Here is a 23199-nt window from a genome sequence, read left to right as displayed (position 1 = left end):
GGCGGAGGGTGGGGGATAGGTATTTCGAGACCGGTGCGAGGTCGAATTTTCGAATATCTTCTCGAGCTCGGCGTTTGCCGGTGTTTGACGAGAGTGGAAAATTCGAGTGGCCCTCCCTCTTCGCCCCATCTACTTTCACCTTTACCTACGCCCCTGAGCATTGTCGAGGCGGTATTCAAAGCAAGCCAGTAGCAGTCTCGTTCCGAGCGGATCAGCCAAATCTTCGCTGTATCTGGCGCAGGATGGGAGCTTACGGGAATCATCGTAGAAGACATTGAGTCGATCGAAAGCATAAACTCGAAAACAGATTTGTATCGAATAAATATTTCCTTTCTTTTTCCTATTGGATATAAATCTTTCCTGTTCTGTCTGTATTTAAATTTAATTTGATTCTGAATCTTCTTCCTGCAGATTTTCTTTTCAAGTTTCCATTTATAAATTTATTTCTTCTTAGATTCTTAGGCGTGCCTAAGAATCTACATTTGAGAAGAAAAAATAAATCGCGAGTCACAATCACTTTTTCGTCAATGTTTCGTCAATACGTTGATATTTAAGACAGAGTATCGTTCTCGTCATCGAAAATGTCGATATAAGCGAAAATGGAGACAAAGCGTCATTCCGATCAGCTCGATTCAATATTCAAACGCGTTGCCCTTCGATGCGGCCTCTCTCTGCGCAAATTATTGTCACATTGTTGGCACTGGTCGAAGATACAACGAAGGATCTTGCCGGGACGAACGCGTTTCAATGGGATAGCGTGATGGTGGAACGAGGATGCCCCGTGCATAGGGGGCAACGAGATAAGGTCGCCGCCGCAAATTCGCCGGTTACAAACGATCATTAGCGACCGATTATCCATATCTCACGGACTAACTTCACCTTCCCTGTTACGCACGTATAAATCGCGGCCAATCGACGCAGCGGAAACATCGATGCACGAATGCAACGGCACGTATCGACCACGTTCCAACGGCGTGGTCCACGACACAACTTCGAACGCCACGGGAGGGAGACTGGTTTCTTTTTTCCTTTTTTCTCAGTTCCAATGGGAATCGTGGAACTGAGAATCGAAACAAAGTTTTGAATAAGTGGAGGGATATTCGCGGTGATCTCTTACCGATTTGATTACCGATATTCTTCTCTCGGAAGAATTGCGAGATATTACGAGTGTAGGGAAAGGCGAGATGAGAAGTCTCGGGAATGAGATTTAAATGCGGGTAAAATACGTCCAAGCGGAGCGAGCGTACCTCTCCTCGGCTCTTGAATTCGTAAACGTCTCGGCCATAGATAAGACCACTCGAGAATAAAACGAAAGGAGCCTCGACAATCGAGGATACCGGGTTGCTTGGGAAATTATTCAAAAATCAGGAAACAGAGGGATTAAACTTCAACGATTTTTCGTTCGATGGCGTAGATGGATAACGTTAAAGATTTTAATCGTTTTAAGAGACGAATGTCGTATGGATGAAATTAAGAAACGGTTAATTTATTATGAATGGAATATCGGATGATCCGGTTCGTTTCGAAGGGGGAAAACGAAAGAACTGTTTCTGCCAACACGACGAACACTTTGAATTTCTAAGGTTTTTCCGTTATTCAAACTTTATCATGGCTGTGCATTTGCTTCTTCGCGTCCTCTCTCACGCAAGACAGGTCATGTATGGTCGAGGTAAAACTAGCACTTCCCTGGTAAATATTTGATCTTCCATTCACCGCGATTCCTTTTGTTCCTTCTATATTTAAATAAACCAGGTAAACTAAGAATAAGGCAGACGGCGAATTCCGTACCGTTCATCGAGATTCACCTGTTTATCCCTTTCCAAATAAACCGTAAACCTGTCAGATGGAACTTGAAGGATCACCAAGTACGTAACGATATGGAAATATAATACGGAAACTACCAATGATATTCAAACGAGTTTTCATCCTGAGAACAATAATCCTAACAAACGAACAGGAATTTCATTTTACAGTCTATCCAACAAGCGCGAAAATTTGATTACCTAGTTTTATTCTACGCTATCCCTGTCAATTTGTTTTCACCTTAATAACTTTCCTCGTTATGCGTACGACGAGAGAGTGTTAATACTTTTACAGAGGACGCGAATAATGATCGATCTGAAAGGTATTTAGGACTTAAAGAAAAAAAAAGAAAAGAAAAGCAACAAGACGGATACGATTCGTTCATCGATCCATTTCCCGTGTTTGTCCATTGTTCGAGGTATTGCTCAACCATGGGAATATATTAACCAGCAGCAGAAACTTTTCAAGAATAAATCCAAGGGGATAAAACTACTTCCCCGCCAAACGGCGCACATATATCTGTTCGCGGATCACGCTTCTTTGCGCCGAGCAAATTTTTAGAACAAGAACGGACGGTTGTTTTCCCCCGGGATCGTCGACTTGCGCCACCAACTTGTTCAAAAACGTAATTCTCCTTGTCCGAATGATAAACGAAGATGATTCCTCGATGAACGAGAAACTTAATCACGAACACTGTTGTCTCGAAAGATCGATCCTCCGCCCATTTTCCGATCCAGTCACCGATTAAGCGGAGTGCACGGAACGGCAAAAGTTTCCAATTTCAGAAAACTTTCTTCCCCCTCCGCCCTGGTCGAATCGCACTGGATCGCGGGAACATCGATCGTCGGGCCCAAACCGACCGAAGTTTAACGTTTACAACGTTGCGCGATTCCTTGATTACGTTACTTCGAAAATTGGCCACCACGCTTGCTCGAACCCGCGTTCGATTGCTCATGAAGAGGAATTACGCAACGTGACTTGTAGGGTGAAAAATATCGAGGGAAAGAGGGGTTATCGAGGATCGTGACACGCAGCAACGCGACTTGGAATAATACAAATTAATCGAGTGGTTGTAAGAAGAAAATATCGCGAGGGAGAGGAAGAAAGAAGGAAAGGAAAGGAAAGGAAAAAGCCAATCGAAAAGCGAGAAAATGAATCGGACGAAACGAAAAAATCCGAACAAGGGGAGCGACAATGAAGCACGAGTCATCGTTTTATGAATATTCAAGAGGCACCGTGAAAATAACGTCGTTGGAGGAGATCGATCGGCATTTCCTTCCTTCCTTCGCCGTCCTTATGCCGCCGTTTCAAGCTCGCCTTATGCAAATGCGCACCACATCCTCGCCTCCCTTTAACCGACTCCCTTTCAACTCATTCCACTTTCTCGGGGAAATCCTGTCCGACGTTTCGAACACGCATGCACGCGCGCGATACTTCACCATCATCCACCTCGCTAAATGGATTCAGACAGGTTGTCGGGTAAAGCATGCCCGACAACAATCCCGGCTCCCAAGTTTATTCCTCTCGGGGTATGGCTTAATTTCGATGAGCCACGTTATTATAAATCAAGCGTGTTATACGTAATAAAGAGAGGATACGACAAAAAGTGTTGGCGTACGCGTAAAAATTTATTTCCAAGTGACTCGATCCTCGATCTACGTTATCAAATGTTGGAGAAGGAAGGGAGAGAGGGAAGAAAGGAGTAAGAAAAGTGGCAAATAACGATCTCCTGCGTCCGGGCGAATCGGAGAAAGATCAACCTATGTGGTTCCGATGCGGAGGAATAAGGAGGAGAGATGATTGTTGGCTCTCCTCGATTTATCCGCCGGCTATGGGGAATGAAATTACGAGACTTGGCGTGAAACTTTATAAAGGTAAAAATAGATTTCACATCCAAGTATCTTCATTTTTTCCCCTCGATAGGATGTGTATATATACATGGGATCGACTGACGAAAAGTTATTTCAAACAATTATTAGAGATTTATGGTGGAAAATATCGAAGAAGATTTAAAACCGACGAGTATTTCTTCGAAAGTAATTCTCAACGACCGAGTTTGGCGGAAGAATTATCGCGGGGCAATGGTTCTGAAAATTCTCTCTTCTATAACACGTAACCCTCGGTCGAAAGTAGAAATTAAACGTTCGGTCACATAGCGGTATCGCAGAGAAAGAGACTTTTAACGGTTCGAAGAGTTTTAAAGGTGTTAGTCGCCTGGGAACCTGCGGGACTCACAACGCTTGCGAAAGTTCATAGATTTTTCAATTCTCGACGAAATTTAAAACTGTTCCCTGTGTAATGGCCGTGTAAACGAATCGTTCGTTAAGATCGATTCCGGGGGAGGAAAAGAGGACAAAGTACAGTTGGATCGAGTTGGAAAAACCTATAATTCTCGAATAATTTATGTCCAACGTTTCGGCACACGCTTCCACGCGCGATTCCTGATTAATAATTCTTTAACGTCGTCTTCCTCGTTCACGCGATTTCGAATTATCGGTTTGTACAGACCTGTATATAAATCAATTCTTCGCTTTAAAGAAGGAGCTACGTTTCTATTTACGAACCGCCGCCGCGGAGAAACTTAGACGAATGTTTGGAGATTTAAACATTTCATAATTTGAAACTATTTATACTTGATACGATATAATAGAAGGAGAAGAAGATCGATCGAAAAAATATCGAAATCGATTGATATTTCCTTCGAAATCGTGGAACTCCTCGGTGAATTCACGGATCGGTAGTTAGAGTTTTTCGAGCGAAAATCCTAAGAAGCAATGGATATTTGTCACAGGTTTACAGTCTCTTTGATCGCGAGAGAATCTCGGCACGTATATAAGATCGAAGGATCCCTTCGAGTATCCCTCGAGGCATAGAGCAAACTTACGATATCCACCACGCGTCCGCGGGAGTTCACAGGTTAGGTAAATAATGCTCCTTATTTTGGACGTCGGCAGATAACGTTACAGGCTGCGCGATTTCGTTCCTGTGTCAGCGGATTTTCGTGCTCCAACCTAAAACTGGCTCGAGTTTCGGATATGAAATATCGGTGGCCGAGTTTAACATAGAACTTTCACGGCGGCTCGGATATCGGATATCGTGCAACGAATGTCAGACCTTCGTATTCCATCGGCGAGATCCTTCGAAACCATTTCACCCGACCTACCGTCCGAGGATAAGACAAATTGTCCCCGAGATACACGATTTTTTCGGGATAGAAATGCCGAAGCGTATCGTCCGGGAGAATTCTGCGTCGATTAGGACGGAAAAGGGGGAATCGCGGAGGCGATATTCAAATATTTGTTTAACCTCTCCGCGCGATTCCGAGCATTTGGCTCGACCTTGAGCTTTCAAGGATAAACATTTGTTCAACACTGTGACGAAGACGGAAAGCTTCCGGTTTAACCTTGAGCTTTTAAACTTAAATATTTATTCAGCCTTCTCAACATTTAAACTTTCGATTCGACCTTTCTCCGTTATCGGTCCCGCGTATCTCTTTTGCTAATTTCCCCGAGAACTTCTCCATTTTTGCGCTTGTGTCGACTTGTGAGTTTGCGCTTTCGTTGCTCCTCCGTATTCTCCGTTTCTATCGTATTTCTTTTTCTATGGTAGTTTGTAAAAAAAAAAAAAAGAAAAGAAAAGAAAAGAAAAGGAAAAAAAAGAAGAAACGGCGGAAACTTTTTCGATCAAACTTACGTTATATATGATGCGGTGGTGTATTACAAGGCAAACAAGTGATAACGTGGTAACCGTACGTTTTACGAGATATTATATCCAGCAACTTTCCGCTTTTCGCTTCTTTGTTTATACCTTGCCTAGTTTCTTCCGCTTGTTAAACATTTTTTTGCGTTTAATACGATATTTTTATATTTCTTCATCGAGATGAAAAACGTATCTCTGATTTCCCCCTTGTATTGTTAAACGAACTTGAAAACTTACTTACGTATTATATTAGAAATCAGATAATTTAACACAGACAAGAAAGGAGGGAAAGCTTTATACTTATTACCCGTTATATTATATTTCGTGTCGTGATAAAGTTAATAAATTGCCTTCTACTTTCATATACACCATTTCATACCGTTCACCAATTTTCGCGTATATCTCGTAATACCGTCAGATCAGCAAACTTTCTATGGCGTTCTATATTAAAATTTGTATCTATTAACAACGTTTTGAAAGGATTTCGAAAGAATTTAACGAAAAGGATAAACGTTATATAAGGAGAGGATGAAAAAAAAGAGCGTAAATAAATTAAACGTTATTAAATTCGGATAACGTAAATTAATAAACGATTCTCGTTAATTTGAACACGTTCGATGGACTAGGAGAAAAAGTCAACCCCAGCTCGTTTCATTTTCGAATATAATAAACACCTTCATTTGTGTACCGCGCATAAACAAATTTCAAGAAGGAAATAACAAACGAAATTAAATTACACTTTTCTCTCTCGTGATCGTAAACCCAATCCCCCCTGTTTGGAACGTATAAACGGGATGATGAAAACTCGTGTAAGAAATTCATCGACGAGAGAATGGAATAACAGGAATAATCGAGTCGAAGGGAGAAAAAATTTTTAACGCAAAATTTATGATGGCCACTCAACGTCAATTCTGATGGCGATCGATCGACCACGAAGCGTCGTCGTCGTCGCTCTCGAGGTTCCAGAGTTCATACCCGGAGGACTTGGCGGAAACTCGTTCAAAGAGAAAAGCTGAAACACCATTAAACGGTGCAAGGGAGCAACAATGATGGTATCTCGAGACGACGAAAGTGATCATACGCGACGCCCCTTTTCGCCCCTCCTTCCTTCCTTCCTTCCTTCCTTTTCGTTTCAACCGAAAGCTAAAAGGATACAAAGACGAGGGGGCAAAATCATCGACGTATCAATTACACGAGCGCCACGTTTACCCGTTTCCCGGAAATTCGCGTAGTAAGTTGAGGACGGTGGAACTCGCGTGGATAACGAACAATGCACGCAGGTTGACCGTTTTTGCATTTGCATATGAATTGGCGGAGTTGCTACCTCGCACCAACCGCAGGACCACGACCTTTCGACCGTTCTTCGCCGAGTTATCCCGGCCAGTGACGACGAAACGTGGCTGTATTACACCACCACCGAGTGGTTTAACGGTCGCCCGCTGGATAGTTCGAATTACCTCGATGTCGGAGAGCATTGGAGTGTATTTTCTCAACTTCCACTCCATACCTCCCTCGTTCGCTTCTTCTCTGCGCTCGATCGTTGGATCTTCGTTTTTTTTTTTTTTTTTCCTTTTAAATTACGCCTCGTTTAATTTGAAGGGATCGAAAACTCGACGACCCTTCCTCCACTCCACTTTGCGCGAGCGCCCTCGGTAGAAGAGCGAAGAAACGAAACTCGTCTTTCGATATCGGCGAGAGAGCTACCACGAAACTCAATTAGAGGGAGCGCGAAGAGTAACGAGTTGGAGGAGGTGGAAGGACGGGTAGATTTATTACCCGGACGCGCGAGTACGTATGCTCCAACGTGGAAATGTCAACGCCGAAATGTCCTTCGAAATGTGTATTGAATACGATTGGGGCGAAAGTGGAGTGGAAATTAGAGGATACACTTATAGTTTCCTTATATAATAGATCCCTATGAGTAACGAGCAAATTCTTAGTTTCGTGTTACTGGGAGGACCGAATAAATTACGGTATCGCTTTTTACGTATTATTTATGAGAATATGTTGGAACGAACCGTTTTAGCTTTCTAGGTGAGAGAAAAACTTTTAAAACTGTTCGGGGAGGGGGAAGAGTTTTGGAAAAATTGTGGCCGGTTTCGTGCTTTACTCGAAAAATTTACGAAAGGGGATTAAAAAGAACAAATTTATCCGGAAACTCGTCGGTCCTGCGCGAGATTATTAGGAGATACAACGTTTAACGTTTACCATCGATCGAGAAAGAATTTCATTTTATTCGACGAAATATCCGAATTATTTTTCATTGCATCAAAATTCCATATAAAATAAACAAATAATATTCCATCGTAATTTCGAAGCTAACTAGTCGACGACTAGTTCTTTTTTTTTTTTTTTTTTTTTTAAATACGTTCTAACATCGTTATCGGAAAATGCAAAGTTTGCCACGAAAAAAAAAAGAGAAGAAAAAAAAAAAGAAAAATCGGAAATCGTTGTTACCAAAAAGTTTAATAGCCCATATACCGTTATGCGTTATCATCCACGATTCTCGTACAGATTCATCGATTATCGAACGCGTTGTAATTTTATTCCGATAACGAGACTGCAACTATAATACCCGCGACCAGTAAGGCACGGGTAAGCTTGTTCATGCATATGTACCTTTCGTCGGATCGTTGAATTGCGGCAGCCACGGCGATGCACTTTAAAGACGATAAACGCACGCCTCGAGAGACGAACATCCACGGAATATGGAGAGAAGAGTTTACCATTCATTATTCGAGCATGGTTCCGTAATATCCGTGGAATCCTGACAGTGATTACAACAGCGACTAACTTCCGTTGTACCGTGTCCCGGATGCGCAAGTTTATCGTGCTTTCGGATCAGCCAAGGCATGAACATGCATCAACGCGGTAGACGTATTCGCAATACGAGAAAAAATTATTTCCTTTAAAAGCGAGTGTTGATACTCGTCAAATATTCCCTTCCCTAGCAAAACTCAATCTAATCGATCAGATTCGATAATTAATATTTTTTCACGAACTTACAGAACTGACCAATTGCGAATCCAAGATCGTCGACACGACTCGAGAGTGGAAAATTTCCAAGATTATACTTTACAACGTCGTTACAAACAGTTTCGCGATTAATCTCTCCGAAATTCCTCCATTTTTCGCTCGTTTTCTTTCCACGAGACGAGTAAGTAGCACGAACCGCACGGAAAGGATAACGGCGAAGGGGCGCGAAATCGAGGCTTTTGACCCTTTCCGCGGGGTAACAGCGGGAGAGCGGCGTTTACAGGCCACGGTAATCCAACTCGGGGTATCCGTAACTTCAGCGCCGGCATGAAAACCAATTAACCCGACGACATCAGCGTGACCGGAGCGCCAGCTATCAGCCTGTAATCGGAACACTTGGAAAATTAGCAAGGTCCTGGAAAATGCTTCGGCTCGTTAGCGAAGCCGACGCCGTAATAGATGGGGGATGCTAAAATATCCGAATCATATCCGCGAGAGAGACGCCGCGATCCAATTTGTTACGGTCACGTCCAAACATCGGGAATACTTCTTTTTTCCTTCTTCTTCTTCTTTTTCCGTTCGGCCAATCTTATCCCGTTCCATTCTTGAATCACGTATTTCGATCGAGAAAGGAGATTCGATACATACGTTTCAATTTTCCTGGAGGAGAAGAACGACGAGAGGGTAATTTTTCGAAATAATGGATCGGATCGCTTAAGGGATTGAAAGTAAAATCATCGGAGACACGTCGCGCCGTTCCATCGTGAGAAAAGCGAGAAAGAGTTTCTTCTAAACGGTGGACGAGCGGAGGATTAGTTTGTCTTCGTTGTTTTGGAATTCCAGACCGCAAATGGAGGTCAAGGAGGAATTCTGGATAGCACGTTCGTCCCAAAGGCACGGAATAGATCGTGACCTATAAACGAGCAGAGGTTCTCGACGCCCTGGCAAGCTGGATGGCGGCGAAGGATACGACGGCGTTCCTCCGCTTTACCACGGGAAACCAAAAAGAAAGGGACGGGTGGAACGTGGAGGGGAGCGAGGGGAGGAGAGGGGACGAAGAAGAGGTTGGGTACACCTTGAAATTCGCAAGGCAAACAGAACTATTCGTCTTTCTCTCTACCCAGAACTATCTCCTTGGAATTTGTCTCGGGGATACTCGGGAAAACGTAGTCATCATCCTATGGAACGTCTCTTCTGGATGGACTCTCGTGTGTGTAGTTTCGTATATAAAAGAGAATAACCACCACGTTACGTAGGCAACAACCACGCTATGTTAATCCCGAGATTTAGATTTTTCTTCTCGGCCTTCTGACTATCTTTCCATTCTATTTCGTATGCTGATGTTGCCATGGAATTATTGATATACGCGCAAAAAAACTGAAATCCCTCCTCCCCTTTCTTCTCCTCTCCCTTTCTCACAAACACGCGAATATTTCATTAATAAATAGTTGAGAACTTGTACTTTTTCTCTCCAACGTTGACAGTGTGATTCGACGATTGATACGAGGGGGGGCGGATCGGATAGAAAAAAGTTCTTGAACCGTTTCGATCGATCGATTCGGAATATTAATTAATATTGACTTTCTCCGTGGAAGGCGGAGATCAAGAATCATCGATGAGTTCACGCTCGAGAAGGAAATTGAGCTTTCAGATAGAGTTCGTTTAATTAAAATAGTTGGACCATGTACGAAGTTCCGAGCGAAGGGAAAGTCATCGAATCTTCGTATATAAATTTTCTAATCGAATGTCTCCTTTAATTGAATGTATGAAAAAAAGAATACGTATTACCATCTCGACGAGGATAAATAAAGAAGAAAGTAAGAAATATTTGGAAATCCATCGTGCATGGAGCATGATTTATAGAGTAAGAGTAGCAATTTCTCGTTCGTCGAGCACAGCCGAGGAGTTGTGTTCCAAGATTTCGTCTCGAGGGATCGAAATACGAATACGATCCCCAACAACGCGTGTTTACGCATCATATCATAGGAATTTCAAAGATACAACGTGCGCCCTATATAGTAGTAATAAAAAACGCGAACCGATGAAATTGACTGTGATAAGTATCGATAAGTATCTCTCGATAAGAAATATTCCAATACACGTCCCGATATCATGCAAATTAATTTCTTTATCGATTTCTTACCGATATTCTATTTCTTCGAGTATAGTACATAATTGAAAAATTACAAGTAATCATGCTTGGACTGGTGAATTAAAATCGAAATAAACAAATGTTCGGCGAAAATTAGCGATCGATCACACGGAGAAGGGCGATATCGAGACAAAGTAAACCTTTCCTACCTCTCGAGCTGGACCGTTCCTTTTATTTCGCTAGAACGTCGCCGGCAAATCTTATTTAAGGCAGATTTATCGCCGGCCCAACCCCGAGATCGAGCTATGATATTACGCCGGACTCGGATGCGCCATTCACATCGCGACTCCTCGACTCAAAAAGTGTCATAACTCAAAAGCCGAGCGCCTCTTCGAGCACTTCCGCCGCTCCACCAGCACATCGTGTGCCAGAATCCGTCCTCTTCCCATACTCTGCTCCCCACAGAACCATTTCACTCCGCGACAGAGCAGATAGAATCCTGTACTTTTTGTTAATAACGCAAGGATCGCTTTCGCCCGGATAAAAAATTCCCGCCCGATATTATTTCCAACCGCTATCCCGAACGCGTTTCTCCCCAACGCTCATTTTTCACCCAACGATATAATCCATCGAATGCGAGGATGATATTCGAGAATACGATCTCGAAAAAACGGCTTAATCTCGAAGAAAAAAGCTTGGCGGAGAAAATTGGGTGGGAAAAAAATCTTGCTAAGAATCTTCGTGAGAATCCAAGATCGCGAAATCTGGCAGTGTTTCGAGATTTTGAAATAATATTGATGCGACGTGTATACGTGCGAATCTCGACATGGATGTACTCGTTGCCCTACCTCGAAAGTTATTCTCGTTGGGGGATGCGTAACGCGAAAGCGCGGGTAACGAAAGTGGAGACAGTTTCCGAGAGCTCGAGACACCGAGTTACGATAATCGGGTTTCTAAACAATTGCAACGTAAGACGGGAATCTGGGACGAAATGGAGCATGCGATCACTCGAGAGGCGGCGTTCGAGAAGAAAGTGGAAACTTGTAACGCAATTTTCGGGATCCATGGTGCATGACGATCGATCGATCGATTCCACGATCGATACGCGTGTGTCACCTAGGAGGAAGAAACAAATGCCTTTCCTGCGTTCCATTTTTTCGCCCTCTTTCCCAACCAACTCCATTAGCGAGCCAGGATTGGCTAATGTGCGCTCGACCGAGCATCGCGCCACGCTTTTTGCGGCCCGCTTGAATAATTGTGTTTTGCAACGTCTGCACCGGCAAAGTTCCGGGCATGGGTCCAAAGAAGAATTAAGCCGAGGGAAACTTTTTAAAGTGGACCTATAAAAGGGAGAATATCGGCCGGGCCGGGCTATTCAGTTTTCGGCCGATCGCGTGCGAATTCTGGATACCGATCGTCCACGGTCGTTTTACTCTGTGTTGTTGCGCGGCAATCCGTCGATATGGCTTTTAAAGTGAGTGTGCACGCGTATCGAGCATTCCTCATTTTTCTCTAATCGTGAAGTGGACGAGTGGCGCGACCGATCGATCGTTTCGTACCATTTAATTATAGGTCGGGACGGTCCACTGCGCTAACACCGATCCCTCTGTCCGAGTTTCCCGAGTTTTGTCCCATCGATTTTCCTCCTCGCATCGGCGTTAAGCACTCGCTAAATTAGAAATTCTTCCCTAAACGTTGAAAACCTTTTTCCCCTCAAAATTTCTCAAAACTCGTCCACAAATTTCGCGTAATCTTCTTTCCCGTTTAATCCAGCCACGATGGAGAATTAACACTTTTTCCCCAATAGTTTGCAGCGCTCGTTTTAGCTTGGTCGGCCCTGTTCGACGGGAAAACGGAGGCCGGCGGTCACGCGCGCTCTTTCCACCATTTCCACGGACCCGTGATAGGGGAAGCTCAAGAAATAAGTTGGAAGGACAAGCACGGCCACCGTGATCACGACTACGTGGCACATCCGCATTACGAGTTCTCCTACGGCGTGGAGGACCATCATACAGGCGACTATCACGGCCAAAAGGAGCACAGAGACGGTACGTCGGATACGACACGCGAACTAATCTTTTTCCCATCGAAAGAGAAAAGATCGATTTCGCGTTAGAATGAACGGAAGGAACAGGGTGGGGGTGTAATAACTCGGTTACGTGTTGGAAAAAACTGCGATGCGACGCAATCGAGAAGAAGTCGACGAAAGTCGTACACGCGGAGGAGGAGAAGGATGGCCTGATTGCACGAATAAAAGTGGCAACGTGATCTTTGTACGACGGAAAAGTTTAGAGCGTCGTGATGTGAATATCGGGAGGAAGACGTTTCGTGGCATCTCGAGCTGAACCTCGTCCTCCGCCGATTCCATCCTTGGAAAATTTCTAGAATCCTTGGTCCTCTTCTTTTAATTAGTTTACCGTGATTCGAAAGACGTCCCCTGAGCGCATAGAAAACGCTTTCGAAAGTCGTCTTCGTTTGCGCACTCTTTCGAACTCGAGGGTTTCGTGTCGGCGAGTCTCCTAACATCCAACCACCTTCTTCCACCTTCGTTTCTACGTAATCGGCCTAATTAAAATCAGCCGGTGGCCTACATTAATGACTCTTGAATGTCGAAAAGAAACTCGTTTCCACCAGGATAGCTTAAATGGGCGTGGATAGAGATAATTTTGAAAAAAAATTGTTCGCGATAAATATTGGCTCGAGAGATAGCGAGAATATTTTCGAACATTTTATGTTTGGAAAAATAAAACGTTTGCCTCTTCGGTATTTTTCTCATTACACGTCTCTTTTTTACGAAAAAAAAGTCTCTGTTTTCCGTCATTAAAGTACGACTTCGAATACGCTTAACGAGATCGCAATATCACGCAGAAGATGTAATTGATCTTGATTTTCGAGACGCAAGATCTCAATTAGCTTGTATATCAAGATAAGTAAGCAAATTTAAAAAAAAAGAAAAAATGGAACGCGAGTTGAAAGAATAAAGGGAATATTATAAAATACCTTCGAGGCTCTCCTCCAAGCTTTTCTCGAAATGAGATATGCGCGTAGTTTCGATAATTAACCGAGAAAGCGTATTTACTTTGAAAATACACATGTATGCGTATGATGTTGCCTCTGACGAACCTATATTCTCAACTATATTCACTAACTAGCTACACCTTACCTACGAATGCTATTTGTGCATGAGTTTGACATCTCTTCTCTGTACTTTAGACACATGTCTTGAAGTTTCACAAACAATTTTGAGGATGGTATAATCAACTGGATGTATCAAAACGAATATACGAATATATATATATTCGTATATTGTACGGAATGACAGAAATGGATATCAATTTTTGTAAAGTAATTAAAATATTTGTCTTTCCGAAAGCTAATCGTAATATTCCTTTTTTCTTTTAATCGGATTTAAATAAATTACGATTAACTTTCGATTGGAAAATCTTCACTTTAAAGAAAAGAGAAAAAGCATAAAACAATTCTCAATTAAATCCCTTTGCCACTTGCGAGAAAAAACGAGAGGAGCGAAAAATTATTTGTTGCTTCTAATCACACATTTCGAGTGTTCGTTTCACATTCGATACAATTCTATTTTTTGTTCTTTGCAGGCAAAGACGTTGTCGGTGAATACACGATAAAGGAGCCCGGTGGTAACATTAGAACGGTGAAATATCGGGCAGGGAAGAATGGATTTTTCGCTCACGTTTTCAACAGCAATGGCAACGACCACGATGGAGGCCACCACCATTAAGCTTCGCGTCATCATCCGTTACCAAAGATTTTCTCGTTACGTTGCGATTGTTGTTGTTGTTGTTATGCAACGTTGATTGTTTCGTTTTTGTTACACTGATTAAAATAAAGGGAAAAAAGAAGGAAAAACAAAAAATGAGAGAGAGAGATCGATCGAAACATTTGCCAGTTTAATTCGTTCCAAATCACTTGCCCAATTAGCAGCGGAAAGGCATCCGATCGCAGAAATTCGTAGACCGAATCGAAAACCGATGTACGCCGGGAACCAATGAACGGCATCGTGATTCCACGGCGAGCCATGTTTTTAACGGAAGTGACGTTTACTGATTGACAATCCGATCGTCACGGACATATGGATCTCCCCTGTGATTACGTATCCAGGTTTACCTGGAAACAGCAACCGGATGCGATGCGTGTAAATCGATCGCAAGCTTTTCGAAATTAATGAGTCTCTTTAAACAGCGTTACAATCCTTTGCGATTGTATAACGAAGTAAAACAGAAGTAAGAAAAAATTCTTTTTATTCGTGCAAACGATCAATCAAATCGGTCAATCGTGATTTTGAGACTCTATTGTATATGTCTGGTTTGAACATACGTTTTTCTATTAATTGACATATCAGTTGACATGTAGTTATATTTTTCAAAATTATCATTTAATATATATATATTAACGAACATCGAGATTTTCAATTTATTTCAATAAATAAACACCGCGCACTCGAAATATTTATAGCGTAATTTGAATGGAGTAATTAAGCGACATAGGAAGGAATGTCGCGTAAATGGGATCTAATCGCGGCTAAACTCGAAGAACAGGCGGACACGGTTGAAATACCACTCATTAACGACACGCGAACCTAAATGTGGCAAATCGATTCGCGAACAGGTAAATGAGACGCACTTAATTGCGTTTAGGCACAATACCTTTCAACCGCAACGTGTCACGAGTATACACGCGTGTGTATCGCATTTACATCGTCACAAGCGCACTAATTTCGTTCAGTGGGGGAAACGCATTGTTCCATTCATCATCGAGTTGAGGTGGAACACACGACAAAAGAATGGCAGGAAACTCTTGCCATCGAGCGAGCTCCCTCAACCTTTGCATCCACCGGATCCCTCTATGTATCCTCGTAAAACGAACGGTTATGACAACGACGACTACGACGGCGGCGAGACGAGTTTTTCACGGTTTTTTCCAAAGGCTCGTGTCGCGTGCGTTTCCGTACTTAACATTTTCCCGTGCTGCATGAAACTAGATTACGCGGTGTGCAACACCGTCACATGGAACAACAATAATCCGGAATAGAGCGATAAAAATGTTGCTGTGTAAACTAGCCGAGAAACGGGAATGACAATCCACCGTGGTAACTACCGTGTAATCTTCCCGAACGGATATATGAAAAAGAAAAATCGATAAAACATGTGTTGTTATTCGATACAATAAAAATATTATTTGACGTATACCATGGCAAAGCTACTGCTTTTATTTACAACCGATGTTACCGATACCGGGTTCCGCCAATTTTAATGAAATTTAGTTGGGTGGTGAGAGCCTACATGCGCAATGAATATAATCGGAATTTTAGCCGCAGATATATCCATTCACTCGGTCGGAAAGTTATGAAAAAAACGAATTTCGGTTGAACAAATGGAAATTGAAAGTATCGTGTTTGCCTCTGTATCGCGCGGTTTCCAATAAAAAAAAAAAAAAAAAAAAAAACGTTAATAGGTCTATCTAGAGCAGATATGCTTTTATAATTATAAAAAAAAAAAAGAAGAAAAAACGCGAAATATAAATAGAACGTTATCCACATCGTATCTCCGAAGCGATAAAATAGCAAACAACAACAACGCCACTTCGTTTTTCTCTCGACGTTTTAATTTCTTCTATCCATCATTTCAAAGTCGAGAATATCTTCACCTTAATTTGCAATTGCAGTAATAACGTAATTTCAAAATTCTCCTTTTCACGAGTCTCTCGTAATAACGAATATATTCGTTAACCTTTCAGCAATTTTTTCTTTCTTTTTTCTTTTCTTTCTTTCTTTTTTTATCTTTTTTTTTTTTTTTTTTTTTTTACGTAATTAACAGAAAACTCACCGTTGCAATTAGTAGAAACGTTGGCCAAACGTTTTTAAGAACACCCTGTACTGCAAACATACGTATTTCGTTGAAATAGCTTCCATTCTCTCCCGGTAAGCAAAGATATTACCGCGAACCGGTGGTTGCGCTGTATAGAATGCGGCAGAGGTGTGTGGTGGGATAATCTTATACCGGCGCGGAAGAACTCGGGGAATTAACGCGGACTGAAAAATTTACGGCACGAGGTATTCAGCGAATCGAGAAACACGGATATAATAATCGTGAGTGAAACGACTCGAGCTCATAAACGAATAATATTTAATTTAATACACGGCCAAAGTAAGTAAGTGCTTATATAATAACGAGATACTGGCGCTGTAACGAGTTTGAATCGAAACGGTGATTTACAAAATTAATTACTCGATATGCGCCGACTTCTGTAAATGTTAGCCCGGCCGCGTTGCGACCCATTGTATAACGCGTTTCGATTTCTTATTATGCAGGATGCTCTTGCATAATGTAGCTACCATTGTTGAAATTTTACGAGTTATAAATTACGGAACTCGGATAAATTCTATCGCGTAACAATTACGACAAATTTGACGATGGAGCGAAGCTTTAAAAATTAATTTTAAATGGTCCGTTCGATGATAAAATTTCTTAATTTTAAAAGAGATATCTCTCGTTTAAAATTTAGATAGAATTTGTCGACTCGTCTGTATTAGATTAATCGGTGAATTGATGCGGCGCGGAATATATACCAACGAATTTAAAATAAACGATAGAACGAGATAGGATCCGATAAATCGATTAAGCGGGCAGAAAATATTTTTGCGGTAATTTCAAATTGAAATCTCTCTATTCGGAATCGAGTCGTGATATTCCTATGATTTCAATAAACGCCCGTCGAGATTAATGGACGATTGTTATAGGTAATTAATAGTGTTCATCCGTATTTGACGGCCCATTCAAATTAGTTATCATTGTTCCCCTGTCCTTTGTTTTATCGCTCCTTCGTGCACGGAATTTTCTTTGCCGCGGTTATTCCGAAGTTGTTGAATAATCTTCACCGGGCTTTTCCGTTTAAAACAGCAACCCAATGAGGCGAAAAGCGGGAGAAAACGAGTAGAATAAGATGTTTCCTTTGTTTCGGTCTCCGGAGTTGTTGAAATAAAATATCGCGGAAATTAATTTCTTCTATGAAAGTATCGTTGATATAAGTGTCGGCGTTTGTTTTTAATTCCGTTCGACCATTGGGTACGAAATGCTTTCGGGAAAATATTAAGACGTGAGAATTGAAAATAATCTTTTTCGTGCTCCTTTTATTTCGAAACTCGGTTACAACGGCTATGTATACCGAGAGAAATTCAACGAGCTTCCGAGATTAAAGGGGGAAAAAAGCGCCAGTTTTTCAACTATCTCAAAGTTCACGGGAAAAAAAGGAAACGAAATATTCGATATGAAAAAGTGATGCAATTAAAATCAAAAAATTGTTTACAACGTATCTTGATACGGTCGTAGAAAAAGAAGAGGAAAAAAGTATCTCGGGGGAAACGAATACGAATTATCGTAATACGTGTGCACGTGGATGTCGCGAATTCATCGCGTTGCCAACTTATATTTTACACCGAAGCGATTCGAGGCTTCGTTAAAACCCTATCCGTTGATGTAAGCGCTTTTACCCCGTTGTTCCGTCGAACAAAGGCGAAAATTAAAATCAAAATATTTCAGCCGGGGAAAGTTTATTCAGAAACACACCGTTTCCTCATTTAAATCACGAGATAATTCGTAGCGTGGGCTATTGTGCTTCCCTCCTTTCATACGTCGTTGTAAAAATTCGAACTTCATTCCGAGTTATTGTGCCGTGCTTTCTTGCAACTTTAAACCTCTCTTGATTTAGAGATTCTTCAGTTTTTCGAGCTCAGACGGCCGAAGAATACCGGGATCAACATTTGTTTATAAAGGAATGAAACGCTTTATTGTTCTCGTTTCACGCGATATCGTTCCGTATGAAACCGACGGGGGTGCCGCGTCTCTTCATTGCCTTTAATTCCACTTCATCAAAACTCCTTCATCTAAATTCTTCTATCATTTTTTTCACGTACGTCGACTTACAAAAAGAAAAATAACGAAAAAAGCAAAAGGAGGAAGAGAGAGAGAGGGAGAGGAAGAAAAAGAAAATATATCGGAATGTCGTACAATAACTCGAAAAAGCTACCCGTAAACTTTAGACACGCGTCTCGCTCGTCAAATGCAACCCCACAGCCTCGAACGATTCGAGGAAGTACGACTTCCGCTTTATGAAGTTTTCCAGATTCTCTCTTTACCTTTCGCCACCAACAACGAAACTTTGACCTGAAATTTCCGAACGGTTTTATATTGTGAACGATAGCGTACACGAACGGCAAGCTTAAACTTTCGAAATAAAAATAATAATGGAGTAACGTATAGGAAGACGAATAATACGAAGGCAATGGATTCGTGAAAAAATCGAAGAATTTGAGGAAGAAGATTTCGAGGCTGTTCCGTTTTCCTTCCTTTTCTTTTTTGTACCAGGTTTATCGAACTAATTAGACGATAATCACGGGCGGAAATTGCGAAGCGAAACAAACAAAGAGGGTATTTAATCGTGCTCGTTGATATGAAATTGTTTAATTTTATCATTTAATTAGAAATCTCTATTTGTGCATCGTGGAAAATTAAAACGGTGGAACGAAAGCTTTATCGAATGTTAATATCGTCCTTTTGAAACTATACACCTCTCTCTCTCTTTCTCTCTCTGCAAAACAAATTTTAATATTTTAATAATAATCTGAAACGACGCGTTTACGTCAAATATACGAAAGTGGTTACTTCCATTATTGAGAATTCCATTTTATGATTTAATTTTTCTTTTACGTTTTATACGTTTCGCGAATATTCTTTCAACGTTTGGACAGTATCCGGTAGTTAAAACAAGAAAAGGAAAAAAAAAAAAAAACTCTGATGTTCCCACGATCCTACAACCTTGCCCGAGGAATTACATGACATGCGAAACACGAATAACGTAACAAAATATTTCGTGCCACTCGAACGATCGCACTTTGTTCCCGTATTTTATCCATTCTTCCCATTTGCGCGTTAATTATACATTTCTCTGTATGTAGAAAAAACATCGGTGATATTTCAAAATATCGAAGAGCAATGGAAACGGGCACGATTATTAGATTTTCGTTACCTCGAAACGAAATTATCGAAACGAAATTTATGATTATTCGAAATAATAAAATTACCGCCAAGCTAATCAAATTAGATTAATTATTTTGATGCATTCGTCGTATAGATACAACACGGATATACGCGAATATCGAATAATTTCTCGCATTTTTTCATCATCAGAAATTTTCATCGCGTATAAATAATAGAATTCGTTAAAATAAACGACATGTAAAAAGAAAACGAAATTGACCTATAAAAAACAAAAGTCACTCACGTCTAATCGAAATCTATTCGCTTATCGAGCAAACATAGAAACATTCTCTGGAACAACTTTGGAATATATATCATATCCAAAGGCTCGAACGAGACACTCTCTCGTAGAAAAGCTTAATGAGCGTGGGCACAAATGAAATCGATCGAATCGACGCGGCGATGTGATAGGACAAGGTCCGCCCGATAATGAGCGGATCAACGAAGATATCGGATCAGATCGAATTTCACAAGAACCCTCTCTCTCTCTCTCTCTATCTATCTATCTATCTATCTACATCAAGACCCGACGCGCCAACCTCGTAATATCGTTCCCGCTAATTGTCGGTCTTTGGGTATACACGAACGGATCAACTGTATAAATAAATTATTCTTAACGGACAGAAAATCGATCGCGAATGGAATGAAAAGCGTCGTGTCCTAAAGCGTCGTAACTCGTCGCCTACCGATTGATGTCTGCCTTGCCAGAAGCGTTTCGCCAACTACGAGGAACGAAAGCGTGGCAAAACAGGGGGGAGGGGGATAAAGAGAGAGAGAGAGAGAGGAAGGAGGCGGGGTGGAATTGGATTCCGGTGTCGTGATTGCAAATGCGACTACACCCTCCATCCACCGCTGATTTCTCGTCGTGCACTTGTCCGCGCTCGCAGGGCGCCTCGGTTTTCAACTTATCGATCCGAACCCGGTGGCGGGTTTAATTTTCTCCGAGCGTCACGCTTGTTCCGCCGTCTTGGCGTGCGCCGACGTCCGAGCGCATCCCATAAATACGTTACGACCACGATGAAACACATTTTTCTCTCGTTGACAACCCACGTCCATTGATATTTCGACCGGACTCTGGTCGCCGTTCCGTTTTTTAACCGTTTATTCGGGGCACGCCGTTTCGTTCGCACATCTATTAAAGGATCGATTAAAAGTGGGACGAGGAAACGGCGTTCGGATCGATACGTTATTTTCTTTCTTGGAAGGAAATATTTACGTAGAAGAATGAAAAGAACAATTTTCATCGTGAGAAACGAACTAGATTCCCCTCCTTTTTTATCTCTCTCTCTCCGAATTAATATCCGACTCGATTCGCAAAACGATTGTCTCCTATTTCAAAACGATTACGAATCTTCGAAACGTTTAAGCGTCCCGGAGTTATTCGGCCGAATCGTCATCGAATATCGAGTACGTGTACAAGCTTTGAAAGAATAATCCAATATTCCGGGTTAAAGCAGGAAACGAGGTCAACAGAGATACACGTGTTACTTTTGAAATTACGCTTTCAAGTAATTTTCATCCGGGTCAAGTTGGGTATACGGTCGAAAAGCGGTCGTAGAGGTACGTGCGTGGCTGTTTACCCAAGATTTTCGGCCCCGTCGGTTCGTCCGAAACTTTGCCCGCGTTGCAATATTTCTGGTAACGTTTGCACGAGCCAGCCGCCAAGAAACCAACAACCGTAGTCCACTTTGCGAAATTACTCGTACATCATAAGGATCGTTCGACCGTGAAACGCCTTTGAGTCCAACCCGCGTCCTTCTTTCTTCTCGACAATTATCAATTCGAAAAAAGAAGAAGAGAAACAAATCGTACCTTTATCGATATCGTAACCGTGACAAATTTTGACTCGTCGAAAGATCCAAACTAGAAAATTTTCTCCGAATATATATATATTTGTAACAATTTGCTATTTTCCGATTCGACCTTCCTTAAATCTGCCAAGCATTTCGAAAATAGTAGATTACGATTTAATTTATTAAACGTAACATAAATTACATCTGCTCTAATCTGTTACGTAACTATTGATTCAAGGACCAGAGCAGCTGACTCGCCAGTTTCAAATAACACGTTCACGAAATCAAAGTTTTACAATTTTCCAAACTTTCGATCCGATGGTCGGAAATTGATGGTTGATTTTTTTCCTCTCATCGTAATAGAATCAGAAATCCGATGCAAGAGATTTATTTGGACGGATAACCGTGACAATTAATCTCAAAATTTGTATGGATATAAAAGAAAAGAGAGAGAGAGAGAAAAAAAGAAATATAGATTTCTACAAAGGAACTACGAAGCGATTCGGTGAGAAAAATTAAACGAGCGTCGAAAGGAGGCCGAAAATAGGGCGAGGGTGCGAGTCTGGTCGCAAAGTGAAACAAATTGCCGCAAACGAGCCTCGATTTGCCGACACAGTCGTTGATTCTTCTCCTAATTCCGCCATAGAGAAAAATCCGCCAACTTTTTAAAGTCCAGATCCTCGGCCCTGCTCCCCTTTCTTTCGACTTTCGAATAATCTTCTTTCATTCTTTCCTTCGGCTCGAATTGTCGAGTTTCGTTTCCGGAGAACCGCAATTTTCTACTCGATGTGCCACGTCCGGAGAAGAATGTTTGGGGCGCGTGATTTGAAACGCGAAACCCGGCCACGACCCGCGACGACGAACCGGTTTCAAAAATCTTGATCACGGGAACGGTTTAATTCTCGGTTTTTTAACCGCGCTCCCGGCAAAAATTGCCGAGAAGGCAATTAAAACTTGCAAGCTGTTTACCGGCGGACGTGCAAAAGCCGTGAACGGGTAAACAGAGAATTAAAGTTTCCCGAAACGAAACGAATTTTGCCGTTTACTGATTAACGAGGACGGTATCTTTTTAAAAAAAATATGTTCCATAATTATGAAAACTTACGTTACGAATTCGATACCAATTTCTATCGCATCACTTTTCATCTTTTCCGTTAATTAATTTAATTTTATACGTACTATGTACCTCGTGAATTTATGAATAAGCGAGACTTGAAATTTATGAGCAACGTAGATCGTATTACAAGAAATACTTTGAATTAATTTCCCCCTTTTTTTCTTTCTCGCCAGATAAATTAAAATGTATTCCCGATTGGACCAACTTCGCTCGCAGTTTACAAATTTCGAAATAATTTCCTTCTATCGTTCGTATATACACTTGGAACGGACGAGTTTCGAATTTCGAATAACACAGTTTTACGAAAACTTTATTCCGTCACGTTCGACTCGTTCCTTTCCGACATGGAAAGGAATTTCACGGAATCAGAATTACAACAATTTAATTGCTTCTACGCTGGCCTCCTCGTTTTCTGGTTCCTCGATTAAAACATGGAGAAGAATCGATAGATCGTTTGGCAATCGGCGGCGAACTTATTTGCAGCAAGACTTTTTGCCGCGCGCGGTGTCCAACCCCGATAACGATCGGATAATGCACCATCCGTGGCTTGGAATCGAATCTAGAGTCGGAAGTTGGAGATCTTAATCTACTTTTAATATCCTGCGTCTGAGAGGTCTCCACCGGCTCAATGATCGCGGATCAACGCCAAGGAAT

General features: G+C 41.7%; 1 protein-coding gene across 9 annotated transcripts in view; it reads left to right on the top strand.

Annotated features, from left to right (window-relative positions):
• Nucleotides 1–14479, top strand: part of LOC108001752 (carcinoembryonic antigen-related cell adhesion molecule 2-like) — a 124524-nt gene extending 110045 nt beyond the window's left edge. For 5 of the 9 annotated variants that reach the window (XM_062079470.1, XM_062079463.1, XM_062079464.1 and 2 more), the window contains 2 exons: nucleotides 12378–12618; nucleotides 14179–14479. In XM_062079470.1, the coding sequence (XP_061935454.1) occupies nucleotides 12378–12618; nucleotides 14179–14321 (384 nt within the window). In that variant the 3' untranslated portion in view covers nucleotides 14322–14479. Of the gene's footprint in view, nucleotides 1–12377; nucleotides 12619–14178 lie in introns of those variants that run through there. The other 4 variants (XM_062079467.1, XM_062079469.1, XM_062079466.1 and 1 more) reach the window with 3 other exon arrangements.
• The last annotated feature ends 8720 nt before the right edge of the window (nucleotides 14480–23199 follow it).

This window comes from Apis cerana, linkage group LG9 (assembly GCF_029169275.1).
Source record: "Apis cerana isolate GH-2021 linkage group LG9, AcerK_1.0, whole genome shotgun sequence".
Taxonomy (NCBI): Eukaryota; Metazoa; Arthropoda; class Insecta; order Hymenoptera; family Apidae; genus Apis; species Apis cerana.
The sequence above is the reverse complement of the archived record's forward strand: the minus strand, read 5'-3'. Positions and strand labels throughout refer to the sequence as shown.